The 24,255-nt window shown below is 35.9% G+C and overlaps 3 protein-coding genes across 3 annotated transcripts; 1 reads left to right on the plus strand and 2 right to left on the minus strand.

The window, feature by feature from the left end:
* Nucleotides 1-187: 187 nt before the first annotated feature.
* Nucleotides 188-5,993, minus strand: LOC106143577 (pre-rRNA-processing protein TSR1 homolog). The gene is made up of 10 exons (XM_013345706.2): nucleotides 5,792-5,993; nucleotides 5,448-5,718; nucleotides 4,405-5,149; nucleotides 3,770-4,090; nucleotides 3,280-3,471; nucleotides 2,535-2,801; nucleotides 2,156-2,245; nucleotides 1,468-1,575; nucleotides 659-779; nucleotides 188-363 (listed from the first exon to the last, which is right to left on the minus strand). The coding sequence occupies exons 1-10, from the start codon at nucleotides 5,886-5,888 to the stop codon at nucleotides 206-208; spliced, it is 2,370 nt and encodes a 789-aa protein (XP_013201160.2). The 5' UTR covers nucleotides 5,889-5,993; the 3' UTR covers nucleotides 188-205.
* A 1,162-nt stretch (nucleotides 5,994-7,155) lies between these two features.
* Nucleotides 7,156-14,035, plus strand: LOC106143544 (protein transport protein Sec61 subunit alpha). The gene is made up of 10 exons (XM_060944918.1): nucleotides 7,156-7,329; nucleotides 7,472-7,539; nucleotides 7,768-7,833; nucleotides 8,438-8,648; nucleotides 10,159-10,320; nucleotides 11,047-11,142; nucleotides 11,466-11,632; nucleotides 11,944-12,084; nucleotides 12,607-12,855; nucleotides 13,548-14,035. Exons 1-10 carry the CDS (start codon nucleotides 7,323-7,325, stop codon nucleotides 13,809-13,811), a joined length of 1,431 nt encoding a protein of 476 aa, XP_060800901.1. The 5' UTR covers nucleotides 7,156-7,322; the 3' UTR covers nucleotides 13,812-14,035.
* A 2,829-nt stretch (nucleotides 14,036-16,864) lies between these two features.
* On the minus strand, nucleotides 16,865-21,520 carry LOC106143543 (midnolin homolog). Its single transcript, XM_013345663.2, has 5 exons — nucleotides 21,154-21,520; nucleotides 20,943-21,030; nucleotides 19,285-20,771; nucleotides 18,904-18,991; nucleotides 16,865-18,742 (listed from the first exon to the last, which is right to left on the minus strand). The coding sequence occupies exons 1-5, from the start codon at nucleotides 21,351-21,353 to the stop codon at nucleotides 18,314-18,316; spliced, it is 2,292 nt and encodes a 763-aa protein (XP_013201117.2). The 5' UTR covers nucleotides 21,354-21,520; the 3' UTR covers nucleotides 16,865-18,313.
* Nucleotides 21,521-24,255: the final 2,735 nt, after the last annotated feature.

Here is a 24,255-nt window from a genome sequence, read left to right on the forward strand (position 1 = left end):
CTTAAGTTTCAATTTCCTTTACCCCATTACGAAATATCTTCTATCCGCGCTGTGCGGATGCGAGCCTGAATCCGTCTCTATGGTGAAAAGAAAGTTCAATAGTTTCAGGATTCAAAAAATTTTTTCCTGTAGGTATATTTAAAATACAGCAGCAGCAGGTTAAAGAAAAAAAAACATCTATTTAATTTTTTTTCTAACTTTATTTCTACGACTCCATCGTATCTACACTCTTGTTGTCTCTGTCTGTCACTATACAATTTTCGTAGGTCCATTTCGGGAACATTCGCTTGTAAAGGTTGAGAAGCACTGTGTCCTGCGACTTCAGCTGCGCGTCGAACACGCATTTCATGTGGCCGTGAGTTCCTGAGAAGAATTATGAAACAGTTAATTTGTGTTAATTATTTTGGTTAACGATAAAAACTCACTTTTCTTGGATATCGTAAAAAGCGACTAAGGAATATTAATAAAAAAGTAATTATAAAATTTGGGATTCCTCTTGTAGGCAATGAGCTAGCAACCTGTCACTATTTGAATCTCAATTTCATCATAAAGCCATACAGCTGAGTTTTTTTAAGAACGTTGGCTCTGTCTACCCCGCAATATAGACGTGTATATATATATATTTACTTATCTATGTAGGTCGAAATATATCACATACCTAATGGTTCCTTTATGTGTCCCGTGCGACCATACTTAGTTCTCAGTTTGCACGGCTTGAAGTATTGCACGTCTTCCCGGTTGAAGAACATGAAGCGTATCACAGCTGATCTCTTGTGTACCTGTCGCAACATATGAAAACGTATGAAGAAACTTTAAACTTTGACTTTACAGTGGCATGCAGCATAATCATTGTTCATAAGAAAAAGCTGAAAGTGGCCTATCATTCTTTTCAAGATTGTTGGCTCTGTCTACCCCGCAAGGGATATAGACGTGATTATATGTATGTATGTATGTATAAGAAAAATTAAAGCTAAACCAGGGATTAAGTTTTTTTTTTAATAAGATAAAGCCAATATATGTACATGCTTACGATTAAAGTACGTTAACTTAATACTTAACAATACTAATAAATATTGTTTTATAAAAGTTATGAATGTGGATGAAGCGAAGGAAGTATGCAGAGATCGTGGCAAGTGGAAAGAGGTAGTCTCTGCCTACCCCTCCGGGAAAGAGGCGTGATTTTATGTATACATGTATGTGATATAAAGGGCGGCGAATGGCGCGCAATTCATTGCTACAGTCAGAAAAACTAAGATATATATAAAACTAGAGGCCGCCCGCGACTTCGTCCGCATGGAAACCCTATCAATCCCGCGGGAACTCTGGGATAAAAAGTAGCCTATGTGTTATTCTGGGTCTTCAGCTACCTACATATCAAATTTCATGGTAATCGGTTCAGTAGTTTTTGCGTGAAAGAGTAACAAACATCCATACAAACTTTCGCCTTTATAATAGTAGTAGGATTACCTTGTATGGATGTCCAGAAAGAACAATCCTCTTTACAACGAGCCTGTCGGGGTTGCACGACAACAACACTCCCGATGCTAGCAACTGCAATTTAGTATTTCTTTTCTCCTGCAAAAATAATTGAATTGAATACATTTTTTTTTTTTTCAAAATTTGATACAAGGTTGATACCTTGTATTTACTATTTGACGTCACAACACTTTAATCTAATAATCATTTATTTTGAATGTTATTTTGAGTGCCGTGTGGTGGCCGGCAACAATAGAAAAAAATAATAGGACCATTCCATCTCTCTCCCATGGATGTCGTAAAAGGCGACTAAGGGGTAGGCTTATAAACTTGGGATTCTTCTTTTAGGCGATGGGCACTGTCACTATTTGAATCTCAATTCTATCTTAAAGCCAAATAGCTGAACGTGGCCTATCAGTCTTTACAAGACTGTTGGCTCTGCCTACCCCGCAAGGGATATAGACGTGATTATATGGATGTATGTATATTTTTTTTTTTTTTTGAAAATTAGATAAAAATTTTCACTTTTTGCCGTCACAATACTTAAATCTTATAATTATTTATTTTGAAATGTAATCATGAAATTGAGGCAAATATGGCCTCAAGCTTTGCAGCTTAAATTAAGCATTTTTAATTTTGAATGAATATAACTTTATTGAACAGAAGAAAAATATCATACCTTGAAACAAAGAACTGTTGAGGGGCTAAATTGGATTGGAGCGTAAAACGAAGCGACGCAAGTGGATGCTGGCTGGAAGAACCTCTCGTACTGCAAAAAAAAAGTAATTCATAATAATTATCACAGAATTATATTCCTTCTAACACACGAAACAGAACACTTTTTTCTTACCTACTGTATTTTATTTATATGTAACTTTCTTTAACTATCTAATTCTATGGACACAGAGAAGAAATATGCAAAGTTCCGCAGAACTGAACTGTCGTTTCTATTTTTATTTTTTTAAGTAATTCCTAAACATATGTATATAAATCTACGAAAACTAACAACATCATTAAATAACATAATAATTAAAAATTTAATGCTATATTTTCCTCACCTTATGTTTACTTCCATTAGTGTGCTGACTGAATATCGGATTCACGATGAACCTCCTATATCCCACTTGGAATATCAGCCTCTCTTTGCTCTTTATAGGCTCGTCACTTGCGCCTGTTCTCTTCAGAACTACATTCATAAGGGACATCTTATGTTCGTGAGGAAGAAGACCGAAGGCCGCTAAGGGAGCGTTGGGGTTTGAAGAGTTGAAGGCGTTCCACAGGTCTTGGCGGACGTCTTTAACGTGGACTGTTATGTAAAATCCGTACTGTAATTAGAAATGTGTAGGTATATTTAAAGATGTTAGACCTATTAATGCTCAAACAATTCACTGAAAGGTTTATTACGTTAGGTTGTTACAACATGTGCACCTGTTATGGAAAAACATGTGTGCAAATTCTAAAGGCACAAAATATCTTGTAGTCCCCATATTTAGATTTTAAAATTGAGACAACATACCTACAGGAACGAAAAGCACAAAACACTATGGTATGTTCAAAAGCTTCCATAATATAAAGTATTAATACATACCTACTTAAAATAACGCCTGTTTCCCACAGAAGCAGGCAGAGACTACATCATTAGACAGAGCCTACATCTTCAGACAGAGACTACATGTTTCCACTTGCAGGGCTCTTCTTTCGAAAACTGCCACATTCAAATTTCAACCCTTCACATTCATAAGTGTTTTCATGCAAGCTCGTCGGTTTCATGTGATTTAGTTACCATAATAAATTAATTCTTACCATATTAACAAGACTATCCTCATTCTCCTTAAACACCCTCCTCCTTGTCCGCTCGTAGTTCTCAAACTGGAATATCCGCGCGAAATCCGCCGGTAAATTCTCTTTGGGGTCCCACGGGGATGTCCTGAACGACTCCAAACCTCGATAGCGCATGAACCGCTCCCTTGCTGGCAAGTCTCGAGGTGTATCGACCTGGATTTGAAAATTCATACTCTTATTTCTCTTCTGTGTGAGAAATTTAGACTTGTCTAGTGACAGGCAGAATGTAAGTAATAACATGTAAATCTTAGCAAGGACTAAACACTACTTATTAAATTTTAATTATCATTTTATTTAAATTCAAGCAGAAAATTTTCTTGAATCCACCTTCGTAGCTGACCTTTGACAACTACATATAAAAGAACAAGGATGTTTTTCTTGTTCAATACACAGTTATGAAAATGAAATTTTTGATTGTTTTTGGCCAGATCAAAACACCAATGATTTTTACCTCATCTGGAAACTGTTGATCTTCCTTTGCCGCTACCAATTTCTGAAGCATCTCCTGTTCTTCTTGAGCATCAATTGTAGCATCGTACTTCTCATCACTTATCGCCACTTCAGATTCTGTCACAGATTCAAAATCATTATCTTCTTCAGCCTCTTCCACATCTGAGTTGTCTTCCTCGCAAGACATGAAGTCTTCTTGCTCTTCCCCATCACTGTCACTGCCTTCTGAAGCATCCCCTTCCGCATCAGATTCGACGATCCAGGCAGCTTGGTAGTCTGACCAGCCTTTTGGAACTTTCACTTTGAGCTTTTTTTTCTTAGTCTGTAATCACATATTTATTTACTCAAATTAAAAAAGTACTTTTAGTGAAAGTAATAATAGAAACCAATAAACATTTGACAATGAAAATTTGTGCTAAACATTTAGATTACACGAATTAAGTTACACTGTAGCAAACATCACAAATAGTTTTATGGATATCAATCCAATTAAATTATGGTGATAAACATTAATAATTAATACTTATGATTTACATTGAATAAATACTTTTTTTGCAAAATTCCAAAAGTTTTTTAGCATTTGTAATTGATTTTCAGTTAATTGGCTTTTCACAGTAAGATTGTAAATAACTTTACCTCCAAGTTAGCTTGTTCTATTTCTTCCTCAGTGGGCCAGGTTTGTTCGGCATCCATCGGATCCGGTATATTCTCAGAAGCCAAACTCTCTTGTTTAGCTGGATCTGCTACTTGCAGAACAGACACCTTCGTGACTTCTGCATCCATAGCATCTACACCAGACTTTCCATTTTCTTTACCCAGATTCAATGGATGAGGATCTTCAAGGCCATCAATCCTAGACATTTGGAAGTCACCCAGTCCAGTAATATGGATCAAACCATTAACATTAAGTGGCATTCCTCTTAAGTAACCACTAATTTTTAATGTACCATTTTCACCCTCTGTATCAGGTACATACTCGACTTCTTCAGCTAACATGTACGGCCTCTTTTCTCTGTGATGTAAGATGTTACGTTTCTGATTGCCAATCCTACGTAAAACATTCAAGCCATCTGAACTTTTGTCCAATTGTAAGACTTTTTCATTTGGCAGCCATTTGGATATGAGTTTTTGTACATTTTGTTTTTCTGATGTTCTTTTTTTGGGGTGTACACCTTCTATGTCCATGGCAACAACCACTGGAGTTGGCATGCCCTGGGCCATAGATAGGGCAAGGACCTTTTCCCCCCATTCATCAACAGGTTCATCAAGGGCAGAACTAACATAAAGAACAGTGTCTGCAATTTTCAAGGCATCCAGTAAAGCAAATTCATTGTGAACTTCAGGACAAATAAATGAGAAGCGTTGTTTGAAGTTTGGCAAACTGTAACAAAGATTAAATTGATATGAAAAACCAAATAAGTGGAAAGATGCAGTCTCTCTGTCTACATAAAGAGATGTGAATTTATGTATTTATGTATATATGAATAACGAAAAACTTGAAAAATGTACTAAGGTAAGCTAGTACCTAGATAATGTTTGTTTCTGTAAGTAACTTCTTTGTTTCTTACCCACATTATACTTGTTATTTGAAATGAAGACTCTCAAGATTATATTTTGTCATATAAGAATTCCTTGCCAAATACTTTAAGAGGTGCACTACTACCCTTGTATTAACTTACCTGACGTGCAGGATACCATTTTCTGACTGTGTTACAACCGCACCTTCGGAACAAGTCTTCAGAATTACAAGAGCGGACTGCACATCCAGCTGAGCATTTAGAGGAACCACGCAAACCAAAAACGGAGGAAAGCGACTGCCACCTAAAGCTCGCTTTTTGGCTAAAACTTCCTCTCGCTTATTTTTACGAAGCTGCAGCGCTTGATGCCGACGCTCGTCTTTCTTAAGCACGTGGCGATTACGTCGGACATACTCCTTAACATTGACCTTTCCTGCAAAAGAAATAAGATTTCAGAACAGGGCCAAAACCTTTATCAAAATGTAGGTAAATAGTCCGGACATAACCTTTAACAGCCGCTGCAATCCCGCGCTTAGAACGATGGCGAGATTTATGTGCCTTATTGCTTTGCTTTAGTTGGCCAGGACGATGAGCTTGCTGCATTGTAGGAAATTATTTTAACTGTGTAAATTACATGTATATTTATCTACAAAATCAAAACACACATGGCATGGCAGAACGAAACCGACTAATACAAATTATATGATGTGACACTTGTGACAGGACACCGACAATGACAGTGACAATTTGTGATCGTTTATTCATCATAATTGCATAAATTCACGAATAATAAAATATAGTCAATAGATAAGCGGTCTCAATTAAGTCACACAAAATCGCTGAAGGTAAACCAAACGCTGATAATGATACTGAACCTTAATTCATATGTATCTGAGAGTCATAAAGTATAAATGAAAATAAATGTAACTAATTATAAATCTACATACATACATAAAATTACGCCTCTTTCCCGGAGGGGTAGGCAGCGACTACCACTTTCCACTTGCCACGATCTCTGCATATTTCCTTCGCTTCATTCACATAACTCTCTTCATGCAAGCTCGGCGGTTTCGGGTACTTTTGACCTGACCCTTCACCAGGACGTCCTTAATTTGATCAAGATACGTTCGTCTAGGTCTTCCCACTCCGACCTTTCCCTCCACACTCTCCTTGTATATCTGCTTAGTCAACCTGTTTTATTCATCCTCTCCACATGACCGAACCATCTCAACATATCCTATAAATCTAATGAATTGAAACAAATAAAATAATTATAAGTAAGATCGTTTGACATATTCGTAAACATTTTCCACTGACAGGTCATACGATCTATAAAATCTGATAGCGTGCCCAAAATAATGGCCGCATTGCCCCTTTAAATTGCAACACTTATTTTTTGGGAAAAGCTCTTTTTGCCTATCATGACAAATCTTGAAAGAAACGGCCCCAACGGTCCTAGCGTTTCCTCTGCAAACGGCACAAACAAGTTGCCTATATCGAGACTACTCTATTTGCGACGCTTGTGATATTCCGCCGATATTGCTGCGCCACATACGTTCTCACAAGTCTGTCATTCCATCATCGCGTAGTAGCCATTGGCTCTAAAGCAGCCGCTACGTTCGCGCTTTCAAAGGTCAATTGTACTGTGGCGTGCACTGCGACCGACATCATCAGTAAGATAAGCCGTGGTGGCCGATGCTATTGACTTTATCTCCACAAGTATCCGAGGTACCCCTATTCCCAGTGAATGCACGAGGACTATGCATAATAATCTATGTACTTGGAAATGCATGAATGCATCATTATTAATTCAATTATATTTTAATTATCTGGCAACATTACAAACGCCAACATCACAGGTCACGTGACATGACGTTGTGGACGTGTCATTTGTGGACAGCTCGTTGGCGGCGTTGCGCAGGCTCTTTCTTGCTAAAAGTCTTAGTGGAGTGTTACTAATGAACAAAAGTTGAATGGTTTTACTCGATTTGATCAGTTGATAATTTAGTTAGGATAGTTAAATCGCAATAAATCAAAATGGGAAGTGAGTATCCTTCGTATTTATATCTAAAAATAGTAATAAGCTAGACGACACGTATTTGTGTAATTTTGAGCATTTCTCTCACTGAAAAGTCACTATTATGTGTTAAACGTGCATTTTAACGTTGTTTTATTCGCGTTTTCAGTAAAATTCCTCGAAGTTATAAAGCCGTTTTGCAGTATATTGCCGGAGATAGCAAAACCTGAGAGAAAGGTAAGACCAACATTTCCTTCTTTATTTGTATTTTACAACCCTTATTTATAAATAGATCATCTAAATAAACTATTGTGTAATACCTTGATCTGTTTTATCATTATTTTTATGCATAATTCTTGAGTGAAAGTAACATAACCCTATCCAAAATGTATGTGGAATAAGTAACTGTACTTCACAATGTTTGTCTTTGCTGAACGATTTCTAACTTGAAACTTCCCTTTTCAGATCCAATTCCGGGAGAAAGTATTATGGACTGCAATCACACTATTTATTTTCTTAGTATGTTGTCAGGTGAGTGAATAGTGCCACATATACCAATTATTATCTTGTACCCATATGTTTACTTTAGTTAATTATAGTATTTACTTTAATTACATTTACATTTACTCTCCATCACAATAGTTCCTTTATCCAATTGAGTAAAATTTAATATTTATATTTTTTTGTTTCCAAACTTTAAACATACCTAATACCCTACATAAAGCAGACTGGTGGCTCTGTCTACCCCGCAAGGGATATAGACGTGACCATATGTATGTATGTATAAAGCAGCAAAATAAAGTAATTAAGTAGACCAGAGCAAACAGTCCTGAAAAGTCTGAAGGGCCACATTCAGTTGAATCACTCAAAGATATATTAATCATATTAAACACCTTAGGAAATTAGTCTCAAATAAATGAAAACATTATGTACAATTTGTTCTATAATTATTTAATCTAAAATTTAAATAGAAAGAACCATAATCAGTGTTACTTCATGTTTGACATTATAAAATAAACCTAATGTTAAAATAAAATTATTACTTTATTTATAATACCTGGCTGTTATCACATAAAATTTAAGAAAACTTTTTATTTCAAAAGAAATGTCTTTAAAAAATACTATCTTCTTCCAGATCCCCTTATTCGGTATAATGTCTTCGGACAGCGCGGATCCCTTTTACTGGATCCGTGTGATCCTTGCCTCAAACAGAGGAACCCTAATGGAACTTGGTATCTCTCCCATTGTCACATCTGGACTGATCATGCAGCTGTTAGCTGGAGCGAAGATCATTGAAGTTGGTGACACTCCGAAAGACAGGGCTTTGTTTAATGGAGCACAGAAATGTGAGTATTTAATTTCTTATTTTAAAATAATTATTTATTAGAAAATTCTCAAAGGCCTTCAGCTTGAGTCTTGAGAATTGTATGAAATAGACAATAGATGTTACCAGAACACCAGAGACAGCTTTACAATTATTGTACACTAGCTGTTGCCCACAACTTCGTTTGCGGTAAAATTTCACTGACAATCTCAATACATTAAAGTTGACCCCCTGTATGGCCCTTTAGAGTGGTGGGGGGAGAAATGTTTTTTTACCAATTTCTAAGTAGGACCAAGCATAACACACCTGAGGAAAGCGCGTTCAAATTGGAACAATAGTTTTTACAATAACAAACGTTACAATTACAAACATACAGACAGGCAGACATAAATTAAAAAATAATATTTGTTGCTTCTGTTGGTCTTCTACAGATTTTCCATATCGAATTTTTGGCAATATGTTTCAAGTAAAGACATCTGTCAGTTACTATTTTTTTTTTTTTTATTAAATATGTATTATAGATAAGTAAAAACAATTTTTCTTCATAAACAAACTTTTCCTCCCTTTTCTGTAGTAATTTGAATCTGTTCAGTAGCTTTGGTTTCAATGTTTCAAAAGATTAAGGATTTTAACATTTGAGATGAATTTAATAGTTAAGACGACGAAGTTATTTTTGAATGAATATCCTTGGTCATGACAGCACATTGCCAGTGTGAACTAAGTCTGGCACATTGCCATTTTTTGTATGATAAGGAATTGACAATGTTACTACTAATCTCAAAAGTACTTTCACTTTATAGATTGATGATTAAAGTTGTTCATCCCATATGGGGTAGATTTAATGATGGAATTGATATTCAAATAGTTACAGGTTGCTTGCCCATCGCCCAAAAGAAGAATCCCACGTTTACTAGTTAAAAATTAGTTAAAATATTTTTTCCCCGAACATTTGTTAAATTTTTTATTGGCCATAGAGAAATGACCAACCCACAAGTCTACAATACAAAGTTTGTTTATATACATATATAAGCCAAATAACATAAGAGGCTTTTTCTTTACGACTACATCTGCCCAAAGTACCTGCAACTTGTCTTTAGTGCCCCTTTAATTCTGTTTTACTTATTTTGAGGGGTAACCGTATGTTACGCCTTGCATGACCATGCCATCGCCGAATCTTGTATCATGCATGAAGACAGCTAAATATTTATAAAAATAATGAAATAATATTTAAACGATAACCAGTAAAATTGAATCACTTAGGATAAAGATGACATCTGCAGAAGTTATTTAACTGTGTCGCAGATGACTACGCCCACCTCCAGAATAAAATACATTATATATGTATATAATGCGTCTCCTCAATCATATGAATAATTTAATCACAACAAATACATATTCTTTAATGATTACTATATCGTGTGCGAATGTGTTGCGTGAAAGCATGTAGGTACCTGTGAGTGTAAATCCTAAAAGTCATGGTTTCTACACTTCTCCTATATATCTCAGATAAGTAAACTTAATTCCTATTTCAGTATTCGGCATGGTGATCACCGTGGGCCAGGCCATCGTGTACGTAATGACAGGCATGTACGGGGAGCCCAGCGAGATCGGGGCCGGTGTGTGTCTGCTCATCATCATCCAGCTGTTTGTGGCCGGTTTGATTGTGTTGCTGCTAGATGAACTTCTTCAGAAAGGTTGGTTCTTTAAATATTTTTTTTTATGTTGTCTAGTTGTTATCGGTGGTAATCATTTAAAAAAATATTTTCTGATGAGAAACTGAATAGAACTGGACCAAGTGGAAAGAGAACTTGGATGACGGATCGTGGGCCCCGAAACACTTCTGTGGAGGGTGTAACCAGCTTTAACCACGAGCTGATAAGGACTAAGTTCCCCCGCAAAGGTTGCAGAGGTCAGAAGGGAGTTGCTTTATGAAAAACATGTCTCACGAATCATGGTCATGGTCAAAGGCAAACCTTGATATTCTCACCAAAGAGGTGAGGTTGTAACTGGGATTAATGTCGGAAGGAAGAAGAAAACTTGCCATAGATTGACATTCTGGTTTGAGCAGGGTTTTTCATTACATATTTAATATTGTTTTAAGTTTAAATTTATTTTTCACCTGTGTGGTTTACACACTGAACTGGAACCCAATAACGCGCACACACAACATAGTTATTATTGTAAACATAGTAAAACTAATTAAATATAATCAAAATGTGGTGTTACCAAAACGCCGAAGCACTACATAGATAGTAATAGATTGCCCAAGCAGACTCCAAGCAGGCCCAGAAACAAAGTGGTGGAGGTTGCAACTGAGAACACGTTAATATTTATTTATGAAGAGACTCAATGCCTAGATTGATATCATAGGCGTCATCTTGATTATAATAAGAAGACTAAGCGATTATGTATTATTTCAGGATACGGTCTCGGCTCCGGTATCTCCCTTTTCATCGCGACCAACATCTGTGAAACCATTGTCTGGAAGGCGTTCTCACCGGCTACCGTCAACACTGGTAATTACGAGTTTTATTTTATTTTTAAAATTCACATTTTTTGTTCAGACGATAAAACAGCTTTTCCTACACATAATACAACTAAATGTGAAGTTCATCAGTTTTTGTTAATTGGTCACTAACAATATATTTTTCGATTTTAAAAAGGGTTAGTTTATAAGCTTCTGTTGTAAACAAATATTAAATAAAATACCTACCTTTAAGTCTTGATAAAAAAAGTATATCTTAGATAGTTTTTGACCATTGAAATTTGTTAAAAAAAATTGTTTTCTATAATAATAAAAACACAGTTGTGTTAATGAATCGAATTTTTTTTTTGCCAGGTCGCGGCACAGAATTCGAAGGTGCAGTGATAGCACTGTTCCACTTGTTGGCCACGAGACCTGATAAAGTGCGCGCCCTCAGAGAAGCGTTCTACCGACAGAACTTACCTAACTTGATGAACTTGCTCGCTACTGTATTGGTCTTCGCTATAGTTATATACTTCCAGGTAAGACCTACGTCATAATCACGTCTATAACACTTGCAATATAGAGCTAACAGTCTTAAAAAGACTAAAAGGCCACGTTCAACGGTATGGCTTTATGATAGAATTGAGATTCATATAGTTCTAAGTTGGACCAAATCTCAGACACATCGGAGAAAACCACATCAAAATCGGAGCAGATTATTAAACATCAAATTTTTGGCTTCTGCTGGTCTTATATAGATTTCCCATATCTATATTTTACTTATATGTTTTAAATACAAAAGGTCGGTTACTATTTCATTATATGTATGGAGATATAATGTTTTCCACAGGGCTTCCGCGTGGACCTGCCAATCAAGTCGGCGCGTTACCGCGGCCAGTACTCGTCGTATCCGATCAAACTGTTCTACACCTCCAACATCCCTATCATTCTTCAGTCTGCTCTTGTTTCTAACCTCTACGTCATTTCTCAGGTGAGTGTCTTGATAATAAATGTTTTTTATTTTAATATTGTAAGTGAAAGAAGGAATATATATCAATCATAGAAATAACTTTTTAACCATCAAATAATTAAAAAAGATTTGCATGGTGGGGTGTTTTTGAAATAAAAAATGATGCTTATGGTTCATACTTGTTTATTATCGATCGAGTTTATCCTTTTTTAACCAGATGAGAAGCAAAGATAACAGAGGACTGAGGTGTTACTCTTGAACTTGACAGTCCATTAATAGTTTTATTTGGATTATGCCAAATTTTCTCATTTTTCTCAAACGATTTTTTTTTGTTTTGTTTAACAGTATTTCCATTATTGGCCCTTTCAATAAAGAAAAAAGTATACTATCTATGAAAACTCTTCTGCTCAAGTCCAACATGCGAATAAATTTATTGGTTTTCCAAATTTGAACTAAGCACTATGAAAGCTCTTCTGCTCAAGTCCGACACGCGAACAAATTTATTGGTTTTCCAAATTTGAATTTAAAGCGCGTTTCCTCCAGATGCTGGCGGTGAAATTCAGCGGCAACTTCCTGGTGAACCTGCTGGGCGTGTGGGCGGACGTGGGCGGCGGCGGGCCGGCGCGCGCCTACCCGGTGGGCGGGCTGTGCTACTACTTCAGCCCGCCCGAGTCGCTGGCGCACATCGCGCACGACCCGCTGCACGCCGTGCTCTACGTCGTCTTCATGCTGGGCTCCTGCGCCTTCTTCTCCAAGACCTGGATCGACGTGTCCGGCTCCTCCGCCAAGGATGTGAGTTGTGCCATTGTTGAACATTGGATTGGGGTCAATGAACTGAAACGTATATATTAATTTGGACATGCCTCCGTCCGGGATTGGGGGATTTGTAAATAATTAAGATTTTTTACGGAATTTTTACAAGTGGGATGAAGAATATATTAGTGGTAGCTGTTTTCCCCCGACTTCGTTCACGTAAATTGTAGACCTATGTTACCCGCGGACAATGTAGTTTACTGTAAGTACTGAAATGGAATCCCGGAAAAGAGGCTTATCCATGTTATGCTTTCTATGATAATTCATGATGCAAGTACATAAAATCAATCTATCTATTCCGAGCTCTGGTCATTATGCTGTATTATATATATGGCAACAACTGAGTTGCATTAATACGTCCTCCGTATAGAAAATATATCTTTGTTGATATGTGTATCTAGCCAGTTAACAGAATTGACGTCATGCGTAACCGCGTACAGAGGCGCATTTAAAATAATGACCCCGCGTGCAAAGAGTAAAATCAGTTATATATACCTAGTTCTTACAAAACATTTTCATTACAATTACCCAATTTGTCCAATAAGAAAGAAGATGTCGTACGAAGTGATAGCATTTTTAAATGCCTAAACGAATTTAATTATCGAAAGCGCCAACATTGATCTACTTTCACAAGTGAAAGTGCACGATTACGACTCACTTTTCCTTCACAGGTGGCGAAACAACTGAAAGAACAGCAAATGGTGATGCGCGGACACAGGGACAACTCCATGATTCACGAGCTCAACAGATACATCCCCACCGCGGCCGCTTTCGGAGGCCTTTGTATTGGCGCCTTGTCGGTACTGGCCGACTTCCTCGGCGCCATCGGCTCAGGCACCGGTATCCTGTTGGCCGTCACAATCATCTACCAGTACTTTGAGATATTCGTCAAAGAACAAGCCGAAATGGGCGGGATGAGCACGCTTCTATTCTAAGGAGAAAAACTCACGGATTGGCCGAAAATTTCAGCCAATACGTAACTAAGTCGCGTCGCGGAAAACGCTGCGCAGTAATCGATTTCTTTTCTATTTTTCGTAACGAAGTTATCTGCGCAGCGTTTTACGCGGCGGAGTGGTGTTGTGTGCGTGGATACGCGTGTGTGGGTTATATGCTAATTTATATGAGATGAACTTTATAATAAAATAATTTACGAGAAGTACACACGTTGTTTTTGTCGATGCTCCGCTATAACTCCTTTCGAGCAAACTTTTTTAATACTTTTATAACTTGTTGTTCTTAGTTGTTAAGTAAATAAAATCCAACTTTGTTAAGATTAGTCTTACAAAACTTAATTATTTACTTAAGTTCGCGTTGGATTAGACTTTTTGTAAAAGACATTGTTAAAGCAGGTTTATTTGTATATATTTTGTGTTGTGAATAGTTATCGTCGAATGCATATCAAAATTAAGCACATATTATATTCTGTCGAGTCGAATGTCAGAACGAATATGTGGCCACATCGCAACCCATGACACGACCAGTAAAGTATTTATACCTAATATAAATTAGAACATTTTACAATAAATGTTTTTCTTTATTTCTAAAAACCATTCACTTTTATTTTCCTTTGTATTTTTAAGAGTGAAAATTATCGAGTGAAACCAAGTAATAGTTTTGTTATTTAACTTTATTCTCCTCACTAGACATGCAAATACAAGACAAAAGAAAACAATTCACAAGTTTCCCTCAAAACCTTATAACAAAACGTCTCACGACTAAATATAGTATTGGTAACAAATTTTTATATACAATAAACAATCTGCGTGCGTTGTAAGGGAAGGTCAATATTTTATCTGATAAAAAAGTATGCAAGGGGGAGTTGAGTGTGGAAAATAACTGAAGTTTGAACCAGATTGGTAAGAGATCGAACAAAACAAAAATGGGTACCTACCTAATCAAGGCAACATTTCTCCATACAAACGTATACATTATTTTCATCGAAGTTTGAACTAAAAGCTTTTTTACATCATACAAGTAACAGTAATTTCTTATGTAACAAATATTTTTACTAAAGCCCATAAGTATTTGTTTTTTTTTAATGACGTAGTGTATATACTAATCTACGTCATTTAAAAAAACTTTCGGTTTAATTTCGTATATTTATATCGAGTTACAAGTGTAGAGTTTATATCGAGAAATGTTTTAAGTATTCCATCTTCAGTGTATCTAATTTCATTGTCTACATTTCTAAACTTTGTAAAGGGAACTTTGAAGAATTTTTCGACCAAAACGAAGAAATGAGATTATGCAGACAATAGGATTAGACGAGTAAATAGGTTAATGTGCCATGAATAATGTACATTTACATTTCGTGAGCTTACTGATAAATGGCACAACATTAACGGCACCTTACATTACTTAGGACCATGTCTACCATTCCAAAATTAGGTTGTTTTAATGCCTTTTATCAATATTTGTTTGAATATTGTCATATTTTTTTAATAATCATATTTGTATCCTTTTAGATTTGTAGTTCAGTAAATTATCAAACAATCCATATCCATTTTAGAAGGTTAGACATAAGTCCAAATAGGCACTTTGATTAGGATCACCCGAGGAAACTTATTGCTTTGATTTATAATTTGAAGTTGCTCAAGCTTACGCTTGGTCCCTTACCATTGTGGGATTAGCATTTGGCAGTAACGTGCTTATTTAAGTTCTTCAAATAACCTAAATCCAAAGTTTTCGTAATTTTATAAAATTTTGAATTAACGACTGCAAATAAAATTCGAAATATATTACTTCTACTCTGGTTTATATTGCAACGTTACGGAAGACTTACTACAACAAATTCGATTCTACACACGTTTGAGAGCTTTTAGGGTCATGCAGATTGCATTCACTGGGCTATCGGGCGGGGGCGTGAAAATTAATACAAATTTTGAGAACGTAACCATGAACTGATTAGTTGAAAGGATGACAATAATGGACTTTCAATATTCTGTACAAAAAGTTTACTCGTCTCCACTGAAAAATATGTTCTCATGTTGTTCGATGTTACGTCGGATACAAAATGGCCGACGTAAATCTAATCAAACTTAGCGATTTTACGTTCGAATAATTATCACCTTCAATTTTGTGTGCCCATATGGTACGTCGATTTCCTTACGTTATCTGCACAACCCTAAGCTCCTTTATTCTATTAAACTCGGACTCTGTCAATCAAATTATCTTTAAATGTTAATATAATATTGATGGTTCTACTTCAACCAACTCTAAATTCGTTAACAGGGCAATATCGCTTTGAAAGAGCGTAAAGAGTAGTGTCGTTTCATTTCACCTCACGCAGCACTCGTAAAGATATTAATCCATCTTAGTTCATCACACTCAAGAGATCAGTCTCATTTTCTTAGCCAGGTGTCATCAAACCAATAAATTCCATTTTTCTAACAATACAGAACACATCGGATCGGATCGTTGAATATTCTTGTTATTTGTATGCACATTCGCTGCAGGCGCGCGTTGCCGCACTTGTATGAGTGTTCTACATACAAATACTAAGAAATACAACCGTCGTCGTATCACCGACTTGGATTCGCATTTCGGGTCGTATCACTCAGAACTTTGATCTCATTATAACGGTCAATAACAGTTAGAAATTAATCAATATCCCAAGCAAAACTATTCTATAAAATTTGAAACTTAACTTTATTTTGTTAATTCCATACCCATTTCTGTACTCCGTGTGAGGATTTCTAGTGATTATATTTCTAGTGCTCCAAGAATAAGTTCACAAACAAATCCTGTATTGTTTCTAATTCAACAATAAAATATTTTTCATGTAAATCGATTGGTGAAATCGTCAATAAGAAGCACTTTATCACTATTTTGCATAATAGTTATATACACAGCTTAATATTTTCTAGTGCTTCAATATTTGTTCTGTGGGATAGTGTTGTATTCATTACAAATTTGTGTAGGCTAATTTTTTTTTGAGTAAAAATATTTTTCAACTGTACAACCTTACTAAAAAACTAAACGAGATATGTGTGCAATGAAAACATTTATTAATTTAACAACAAATTTGAGAAGAAAAATAAAAATAACGAAAAGAATTTAAACAACAGTGCCAATCTACCTAATAGTTTGGGATATAATGTAACTGGAACATTGTGAAATTTCCATTGGTAAATTAAAAACTAAAAGTTGTTTACAATTTTTATCGGTATGTATTTTCGAGGCATAAGAGCAATTTGATATGAACAACTTTAGTGTGCTATATTATTAGTTCGGTTTTTAGTATATCGTACCACAGATAATATTAGTTAACTATGTGTTTGAGAGGACAAGAAATGCGCGATACTGCGTCGTCATAGTAACAGACAGATTATCATGATAATAATTCTATATATCTGTGAATATGCAGAAATAAATTAAATAGCAATAGTACGGAACCCAGTATGAGTGAGCCCAACCCGCAATTGATCTGTTTTTTCTTTGATAAAAGTTGCTCATACAGCTCCACAAGATAATATAATTTGACTCATTATATTGAGTTCCAGAATAATCTGTTAAAACAATTAAAAAGCAAAATGAGTAATATCAATACAATGGGCTAAAATTTCGAAACGTTTATCGATTGTCAAAAATATTAAACTAAGTATATGCAAAGTATTTAAAAAAGGTGACTGAACCAATAATATAATAAAATATAATCTAAAAAATAACAACAAAAACCAATTTCAAGCCGCACCAGGCAACTATCGCAGGACTTACTTAACTACAACGCTATAGTGATTTGCTAATTATCAATCTTTATCATTTGTACATGCGTATAATAGCACTTAAAATATTACCGCTACGATTACTTCTATGATCCGAACTTAGTCAGAATGGTAATTTAGAATGTCGTTGGCTGATCCATATGTAAACCTGAGGCATACATGCGTACCCAAGTCTACCTCCATGGGTACCCTATACAAAAACAATAGGCTACGTAATACTTCACAGTTACAAAATAAATTCATATTCATTGATAAATGTGAGAGAAAGTACCCATTCTTTTCAGAGTTGCAGCAACAATAAGCATTTGAATATATTCGCATGAAGCATATTCTGAAAGCTGAAAGTACATTTGAAATCACCATTGCAAATGCTTTTCGTATAAGCAATACATGGTGTAGTACTCGGATACACATGAAGGTTTCCAAATGCAGACAGGTTACAATTCTATACAGGCCTCCTTTAAGATATATCACACCTAAACACAATCTATCACTTTTTACAGTCACAATAATATGTTCACTCGGTTTAGGTATAAAACTATTTCGGAGGGCTTTAGTCTAACAATACAACGCCTACGACAGGAGACATCTCGATGCAAATTAATGCGCGCCATGCCGTCAGCTCGCCTCGCAAACACTGAAAATTTTTAATTTCCATACAAAGCAGCAAGACGACGCACCGTTAGTCTAGGGTATTACGTTAATATTGCGTGTTAAGCAACCGTTTCTATCTCCTCTGGGATGGGGGCGGGTTTGTCGGCCGCGGCCAAGTTCTTAGTTGGCAAATTGTAAGGCATGGTCTTCAATTTCCGCGCCTCGCGTCGCTGTTTCTTTTGCTGCATGACAAGCCTAAGTTGTTCCAATTTGCACTTGGTCTTGGAGTTTTCCAAGGCTAATATTTTGGCCGTGTTACACTTCTTGCACAATTCGCCAGACACGGACTTGGCCGAGCAGGACGGGCACACGTTGCGGTGCAGCCGGCCGCAGCGGCAGTCCCGCTGGTCGCAGGCGCAGGGCTGCGCGGCGGACGTGGACGGCGGGTGGCCGTCGCACTGGCCGTACGAGCAGGAGGGCTGGCTGCAGCCTAAGCATTTGTTCGATTCTGATTCTGTGTTAGATGAGCATGAGCGCTTGGTGTCCTTCTGAAAAGTTAAATTAAGTTTGAAACATTTTTTTTTGTAAATAGATAACATATTTCTTTTACTGTTTGTTTCTATATCCTTGAATTTATTTATCAACATAAAATAATTACTGAGACAAATCAGCTCAAGAACAGCAAATTACAATAATTATCAATATTTACCTGTGCCAATGCAAGAGGCGGCGCTGCACACAATAAATCATTCAGTATGTGAATGATTGTGGATATATCCCTCTTTGGTCGGCCATATCTGAAATTTCATATAAACTTGATTAGCTAGATATTCAGTTTTCATGTTGACGTAGTACTGGATAAATTTTATTTAGTTTATTGATTAAAGTTTCATAAATCAGCATAAAAATATAATTATAGGTAAAGTAAGGCAATACATCTAATAATTCTGACTCTCAAATCCTATAATGAGTACACAGCATCTAAAAAATACATCCAAAACCATCCAAAAATAAAGAATACAAGAACAATGAGAATGAAGATAACAAACATTATACAAGTTAGCAAACAGTAAAGTAAATTGATAATTACCTGTCTTGAAGTGCAGGATTCAGTGTGCCAGAAAAGGTCCCTGAATATATTCCTTTGCCATGATGTTTCATGGACTCTATCACAGCTCCAGGGCCAATTTTAGTGCGCACCGTCTCCTCTGCAGCTCTGAGATCAATCTTATTCGTCAATACCTCCTTTGACAGCTTCTTTAGCTTCTGGGTTAAGTTCTTTGATGCTTCTATGAGAGCTTTAGTATCTACAGGTGGCGTGGGTGACGCCCTTTGTGGTTTTTTCGGAGCATCAGGTGCTCGGAATGGAATCTGTTTTGAAGTTGAAGGAGTGGCATTATCTTCCACCTGCCCATTGCTTGGCTGAAGGATGAGTTTCCTTGAATTAGTAATATAAGGCTCCGTCCTCGATGTAGAAGGCTGAACCAAATTGCTATCCTGTCTATTCTGCATCCTTTTCTTGTGTTTGTTAACCACAGACTGCATGAATGCTTTCTGCTTGTTTTGTCCAATAGGGTGCTTGAATTTAGAAGTCTTGTGGAGTAAATATTGAAAGCGCTTATTCTTTAGTGGTTCATTTATACTCTGGAAAGATGGTAATGCTCCAGTGGTTTCCTGTGTCCCGTGACTGGTTGTAGCCAGGTTTGAGATCTCTCGGTCCATCATAGATTCATCATGTTCTTCAAACAAACCTTTATCCACAGCACTGTTAAAGAGATTCTCCATAGGGTATTCATCTATAGTGCTCTCGGCTAGGAATGAACTTTGATCAGTGAAATTATCACTATCATCACTAAATGAGCTATCAGGGGTGCTGGAGGACGTAGAACAGGCTTTGTCACAAATGGCACTTGTGGAAGGGATCCCTTCATTACCTAACTTATTCTGTGATAACAAATCTATCAAATTACTTTTTACACTGTTCACAAGGGCAGCATCCCTGCCTTCGGAGGTAGATACATCTATAGGACTAGACACCAAATTAGATAATGATTTAATTGGAGATTGTTCATTTTCTAATGATGTATCAGACAGATCTGAAAGTGTACAGTTTGTTGTGTCCATGGACTCATCTTTTTCTGGACTACTTTCAGGTTTTTCAGCATATTTCTCTTCTGCCATTGATTTGTAAAACTCAAAAGCATTCTGCAAAATTTCCAAGTCCTGTTTTTGCAGAACATGTGTCTGTGGTTCTGGCTTTGTATTCTCAGTTTCCTCAAACATTTCATCATTGTCTACTGGTTTTTGTGGGGTATTCTGAGGGCTGGGAGATTCCCTGGTATCACTTTTGGTGCGAGTTGCTGGAGTGGCGCTCTTTGTGGGTGTAGATGTGCGAATGGACCGAGAGGTGCTTGAAGCTATAGAATCAAGTGTTGATAATCTCAGCTGGATCAACATCATGTGGTCACCTAACCTCATTGTTAAATTTAAGGGTGATTTCCCACTCAGGAAATCATTAACCTGTGTGTCATTTAGGGATTCTAGCGCCTGCATCACAGAATTTTCAGGTCTTTGACTCTGGAAACAATGCAATCAGAAATTAGGGAAATAATTTTTAATTTAGACAATAGAAGCAATATAAACAGTTATTTATGAAATAGCGACAATGATTAGTTTCACATTGTTGTGAAATACGTGATTATCGTGAGGTGTTAAATAATTTCGAAATTCCAAGCAGCCATAACATACCAGGAGGCCTGTCTCCACGCTTGGCAGCAGGATGACGCGTGACCCGTCTAGCAGACCATTCTCTTCCAGAGTGCCATCCCTTAGTTGTCTGCGAAAGCAAAACTTCAAGTCAATATCGCAGAGTCAAAGGACGCGGATGCGTCATCGTATCGACGCAACTTATTTCCGTGATGTTTGACAATAGAAGCTTGGCGTCTAATGTTGCACTTACCTTTCGCGATGCAGAAGGCATATTCGATCTTTAGACACTTTCAGCTTCTTTGAAACCACTTTCTTGAGGTGCTCCACTGTATTTTTACCGTTCAAACTGATTGAAAAGTTACCACCAGTTGTCGTTTGTATATTCAGCGTTATGTCTGTAGTTTGGGGCGAGCCACACCCGTACACTTCTGTTCCAGTAGCACGTTCCATATTTTCCACATAAATAACACTAGAATTTGCTATATATCACGGTTTCAATGGTACAAGTCTTATCTTATATTACACAGCTACTTTATTGCTAAATAGAATTAACAGGGTCACACGCCAGACCCCCGGATTTTGATGTGGCCGTCGGTGTGACCAGTCTCCTTCGCGATATCGCGTTAATTTTTTTTTACAGCCAGCTGATGCGAAGCGAAGTAAAACGTTCCGTTATAAAACAAAATTGATTATGTAAATGGAACCTTAGAGGACCTGTTTTTAAAATTATTCTATAAAAACACAATATTTATTTTTTTACCTAAAACATATCATATCGACATTTTGTTTTGACAAACAATGTAAGATAATTGAGCAAAGTTAAAGTATTATTTTACGTAGTTTTCGATTAAATTGTGTGAAATGGATTTTACCGTATTGCTTACGTCACGAAGGAAAGAAAGCTGCATTACGCGCGAATTATAAACGTTAAATGCCACGCTTGTCTTTACATTTTACTTCCGAATAAATAACACGTGAGCAGACAGTTTAGTTCAGTCCAGTCCAGTCACAGGATCCTATGCTAAAAGGGTTTATATGATTTTACCACGTAACTGGGTAGAGGTAGGCTGGTAGAGGTCCATTACAAAGGAAAAGTCGCCACCATAATAAATATTATGTGGTTGGTATATTTTTAACCATACAGTTATAACATGAAAAATGTGATTTTTGGCTGCGTACACATTAAGTCCACACTGGGCCAACGACCGTTGGCACGCACGATGGTTTGCTCATGTTGCCATTTTATTGGGTCCAAACAGGGCCAACGAAGGCTAGCGAACTCCGAAGCCCTTCCTGTTTCGGAGTTGAAATCCCGCTTTTGACTATGATGACTACATTACGCCCATGTTGCACTAAGACGGTATGTACAATTAATTGTGCCACACAGTGCCAACAACACTCATGCCGTCGAAACTCGAACTCCGATAGCAATCTCCTGAGAAAGGACACACAAGCGATAAAGAAAACAAAAACATATCCTTAACCTTTATTTACCCAGCACCTGACACGTAATATACAACAAACCAACGACTATCACAGCATTGTCATACAAAAATATTATTATTATAATAATGTTTAAATAGCAATCGACTTCAAATCTAATAGTACGCCTGGTAAATAGTATTATTTTTAGGGTTCCGTACCTAAAAGTTGGAACAGGACTCTCTCAGTCTGAACTTATTAGGAGTGAACATGCAACGTGATATGTATTGACTGCGTTGTGTAGTGCTACCGATTTGCGCTTGATGGCGTTGTTATAAAATTCAAATAACCGCATGGCTTTTCTTCATATTTTTAATAATTTTTTTCTGTCAATTTAGGTACTAACGTAAATATATAAATAAATATTTATTACTATAAAGATGGCACGGAACCCTTCGTGCGCATGTCCTTCAATAAAATGAGAGATATTCGCCCCTAGCTAGCTTTAAGTAGGTACTTTTATTATTCTTTAATATATTTTATTAATTTTTTTCATTTAAGTTCATAATACATATGAAATCGACGGCTACTTAACATAACACAGAGTTAAAGAAACTAATTACAGTTTCAACAAAGTATTTCATCAAATGATTTGTTCACTTTCTTTTATTCTATACTAAATGTCAAAACAATAAACTAAAAAAATAATGATATTCAACTATTAGTACATATAGGTAGTAGGTAAATTATTATGATAAATCATAAGGTTGGATTGTTTATCATTATATTATATCACATCAAATACATAAATTTGTGATCACATAATACAAACATAGTTAAAGGACTGTAGACGGAAATAACAAAAAAAATGCAACCATCTTAAAATTGAACTAAAATATTTAAAGGTAGTGATCAGGATCAAATTATATATATAAAAAATATACCATTCTAATTCAAAACAATATAAATAAGTAAAATCACACCCTCTTCAGTGGGGTTTAGTGTAATAAATAATTATTCTACTAACAAAAGCAATATCAGATAAAAAATTTTTCATCATATAGGTATTGACATTTTAGTAAATATTTTTGTTTAAATTTTTCGTTGTACGAAATGAAATAAAGGTAGGTAGCTATATAATTAAACATATTATGACGTTAATAACATAGTGCTCTGCACTATAATTCTTAATATAACCTTATTTGTTAGTTATAAGCATCAATTTGCCGAGCATTTAGTATTAAATGTTTAAGGGTTAGTATTTCATTTATTAAATATATTTTGTCTCATGTACATTCCACGGAATAAATTGGGCATGATCGACAGTCATTTTTTGTTATTTTTTTCCACTAGTTTTTGCTTCATTTTCTCACAATAAAAAACAAAATCATAACACGGATTTATGGCAAATGAAAATGATATTCAGATATCATAAAAAATAATCAAATATATTTAATAAATGAAATCACTAACTTTATTTAAATTTCTACATAGTATAAAAGTAAATAAATTGTCACTTATTATAACATAAAACAAAAATACATATAAATTTTTCAAATTTAATTTTAATAGAATTCTGCACATTGCCGTACAAATATTTTGTACAATAATTAACGATCACAAATTAGTTTATAATGATGAAATTAAATTTCAAAGAGCCTGGTATTTAATAAAAATGCTTATACCGTTGGAGACTTGATAAATTGTATTGGTCTACTTAAAAACTAATAACTATCCTACACTTGATATCAAGAATGTATGTTATAATTAGCTTATATCCAGGAATAGTTTTCAAGAGGCTTTGTGTCAATTGAGGATCCTACTAAATCTACACTAATAATATGAGGAAATATTTGTTTGTTCTTAATCGAAGAATTGTAAAACTACTAAACCGATTTTAAAATAGTATCGGTGCGATTTCTGTTACCAC

This window comes from Amyelois transitella, chromosome 7 (genome assembly GCF_032362555.1).
Source record: "Amyelois transitella isolate CPQ chromosome 7, ilAmyTran1.1, whole genome shotgun sequence".
Taxonomy (NCBI): domain Eukaryota; kingdom Metazoa; phylum Arthropoda; class Insecta; order Lepidoptera; family Pyralidae; genus Amyelois; species Amyelois transitella.

Bases quoted from the DNA above. Each gene is read 5' to 3' on its own strand.
- LOC106143577 (XM_013345706.2), bottom strand. From the start codon at position 5,888: ATGCAGCAAGCTCATCGTCCTGGCCAACTAAAGCAAAGCAATAAGGCA. The intron at 5,150-5,447 runs GTAAGTTAATAC...TCTTTGTTACAG, and splicing joins AATGGTATCCTGCACGTCAG to TTTGCCAAACTTCAAACAAC. The intron at 1,576-2,155 runs GTATGATATTTT...TTATTTTTGCAG, and splicing joins CAACAGTTCTTTGTTTCAAG to GAGAAAAGAAATACTAAATT.
- LOC106143544 (XM_060944918.1), top strand. The intron at 11,143-11,465 runs GTAATTACGAGT...TTTTTTTGCCAG, and splicing joins ACCGGCTACCGTCAACACTG to GTCGCGGCACAGAATTCGAA. The intron at 11,633-11,943 runs GTAAGACCTACG...TGTTTTCCACAG, and splicing joins CTATAGTTATATACTTCCAG to GGCTTCCGCGTGGACCTGCC.
- LOC106143543 (XM_013345663.2), bottom strand. From the start codon at position 21,353: ATGGAACGTGCTACTGGAACAGAAGTGTACGGGTGTGGCTCGCCCCAA. The intron at 18,992-19,284 runs GTAATTATCAAT...ATGAAATTTCAG, and splicing joins AATCCTGCACTTCAAGACAG to ATATGGCCGACCAAAGAGGG. The intron at 18,743-18,903 runs GTAAATATTGAT...TTAACTTTTCAG, and splicing joins CGCCTCTTGCATTGGCACAG to AAGGACACCAAGCGCTCATG.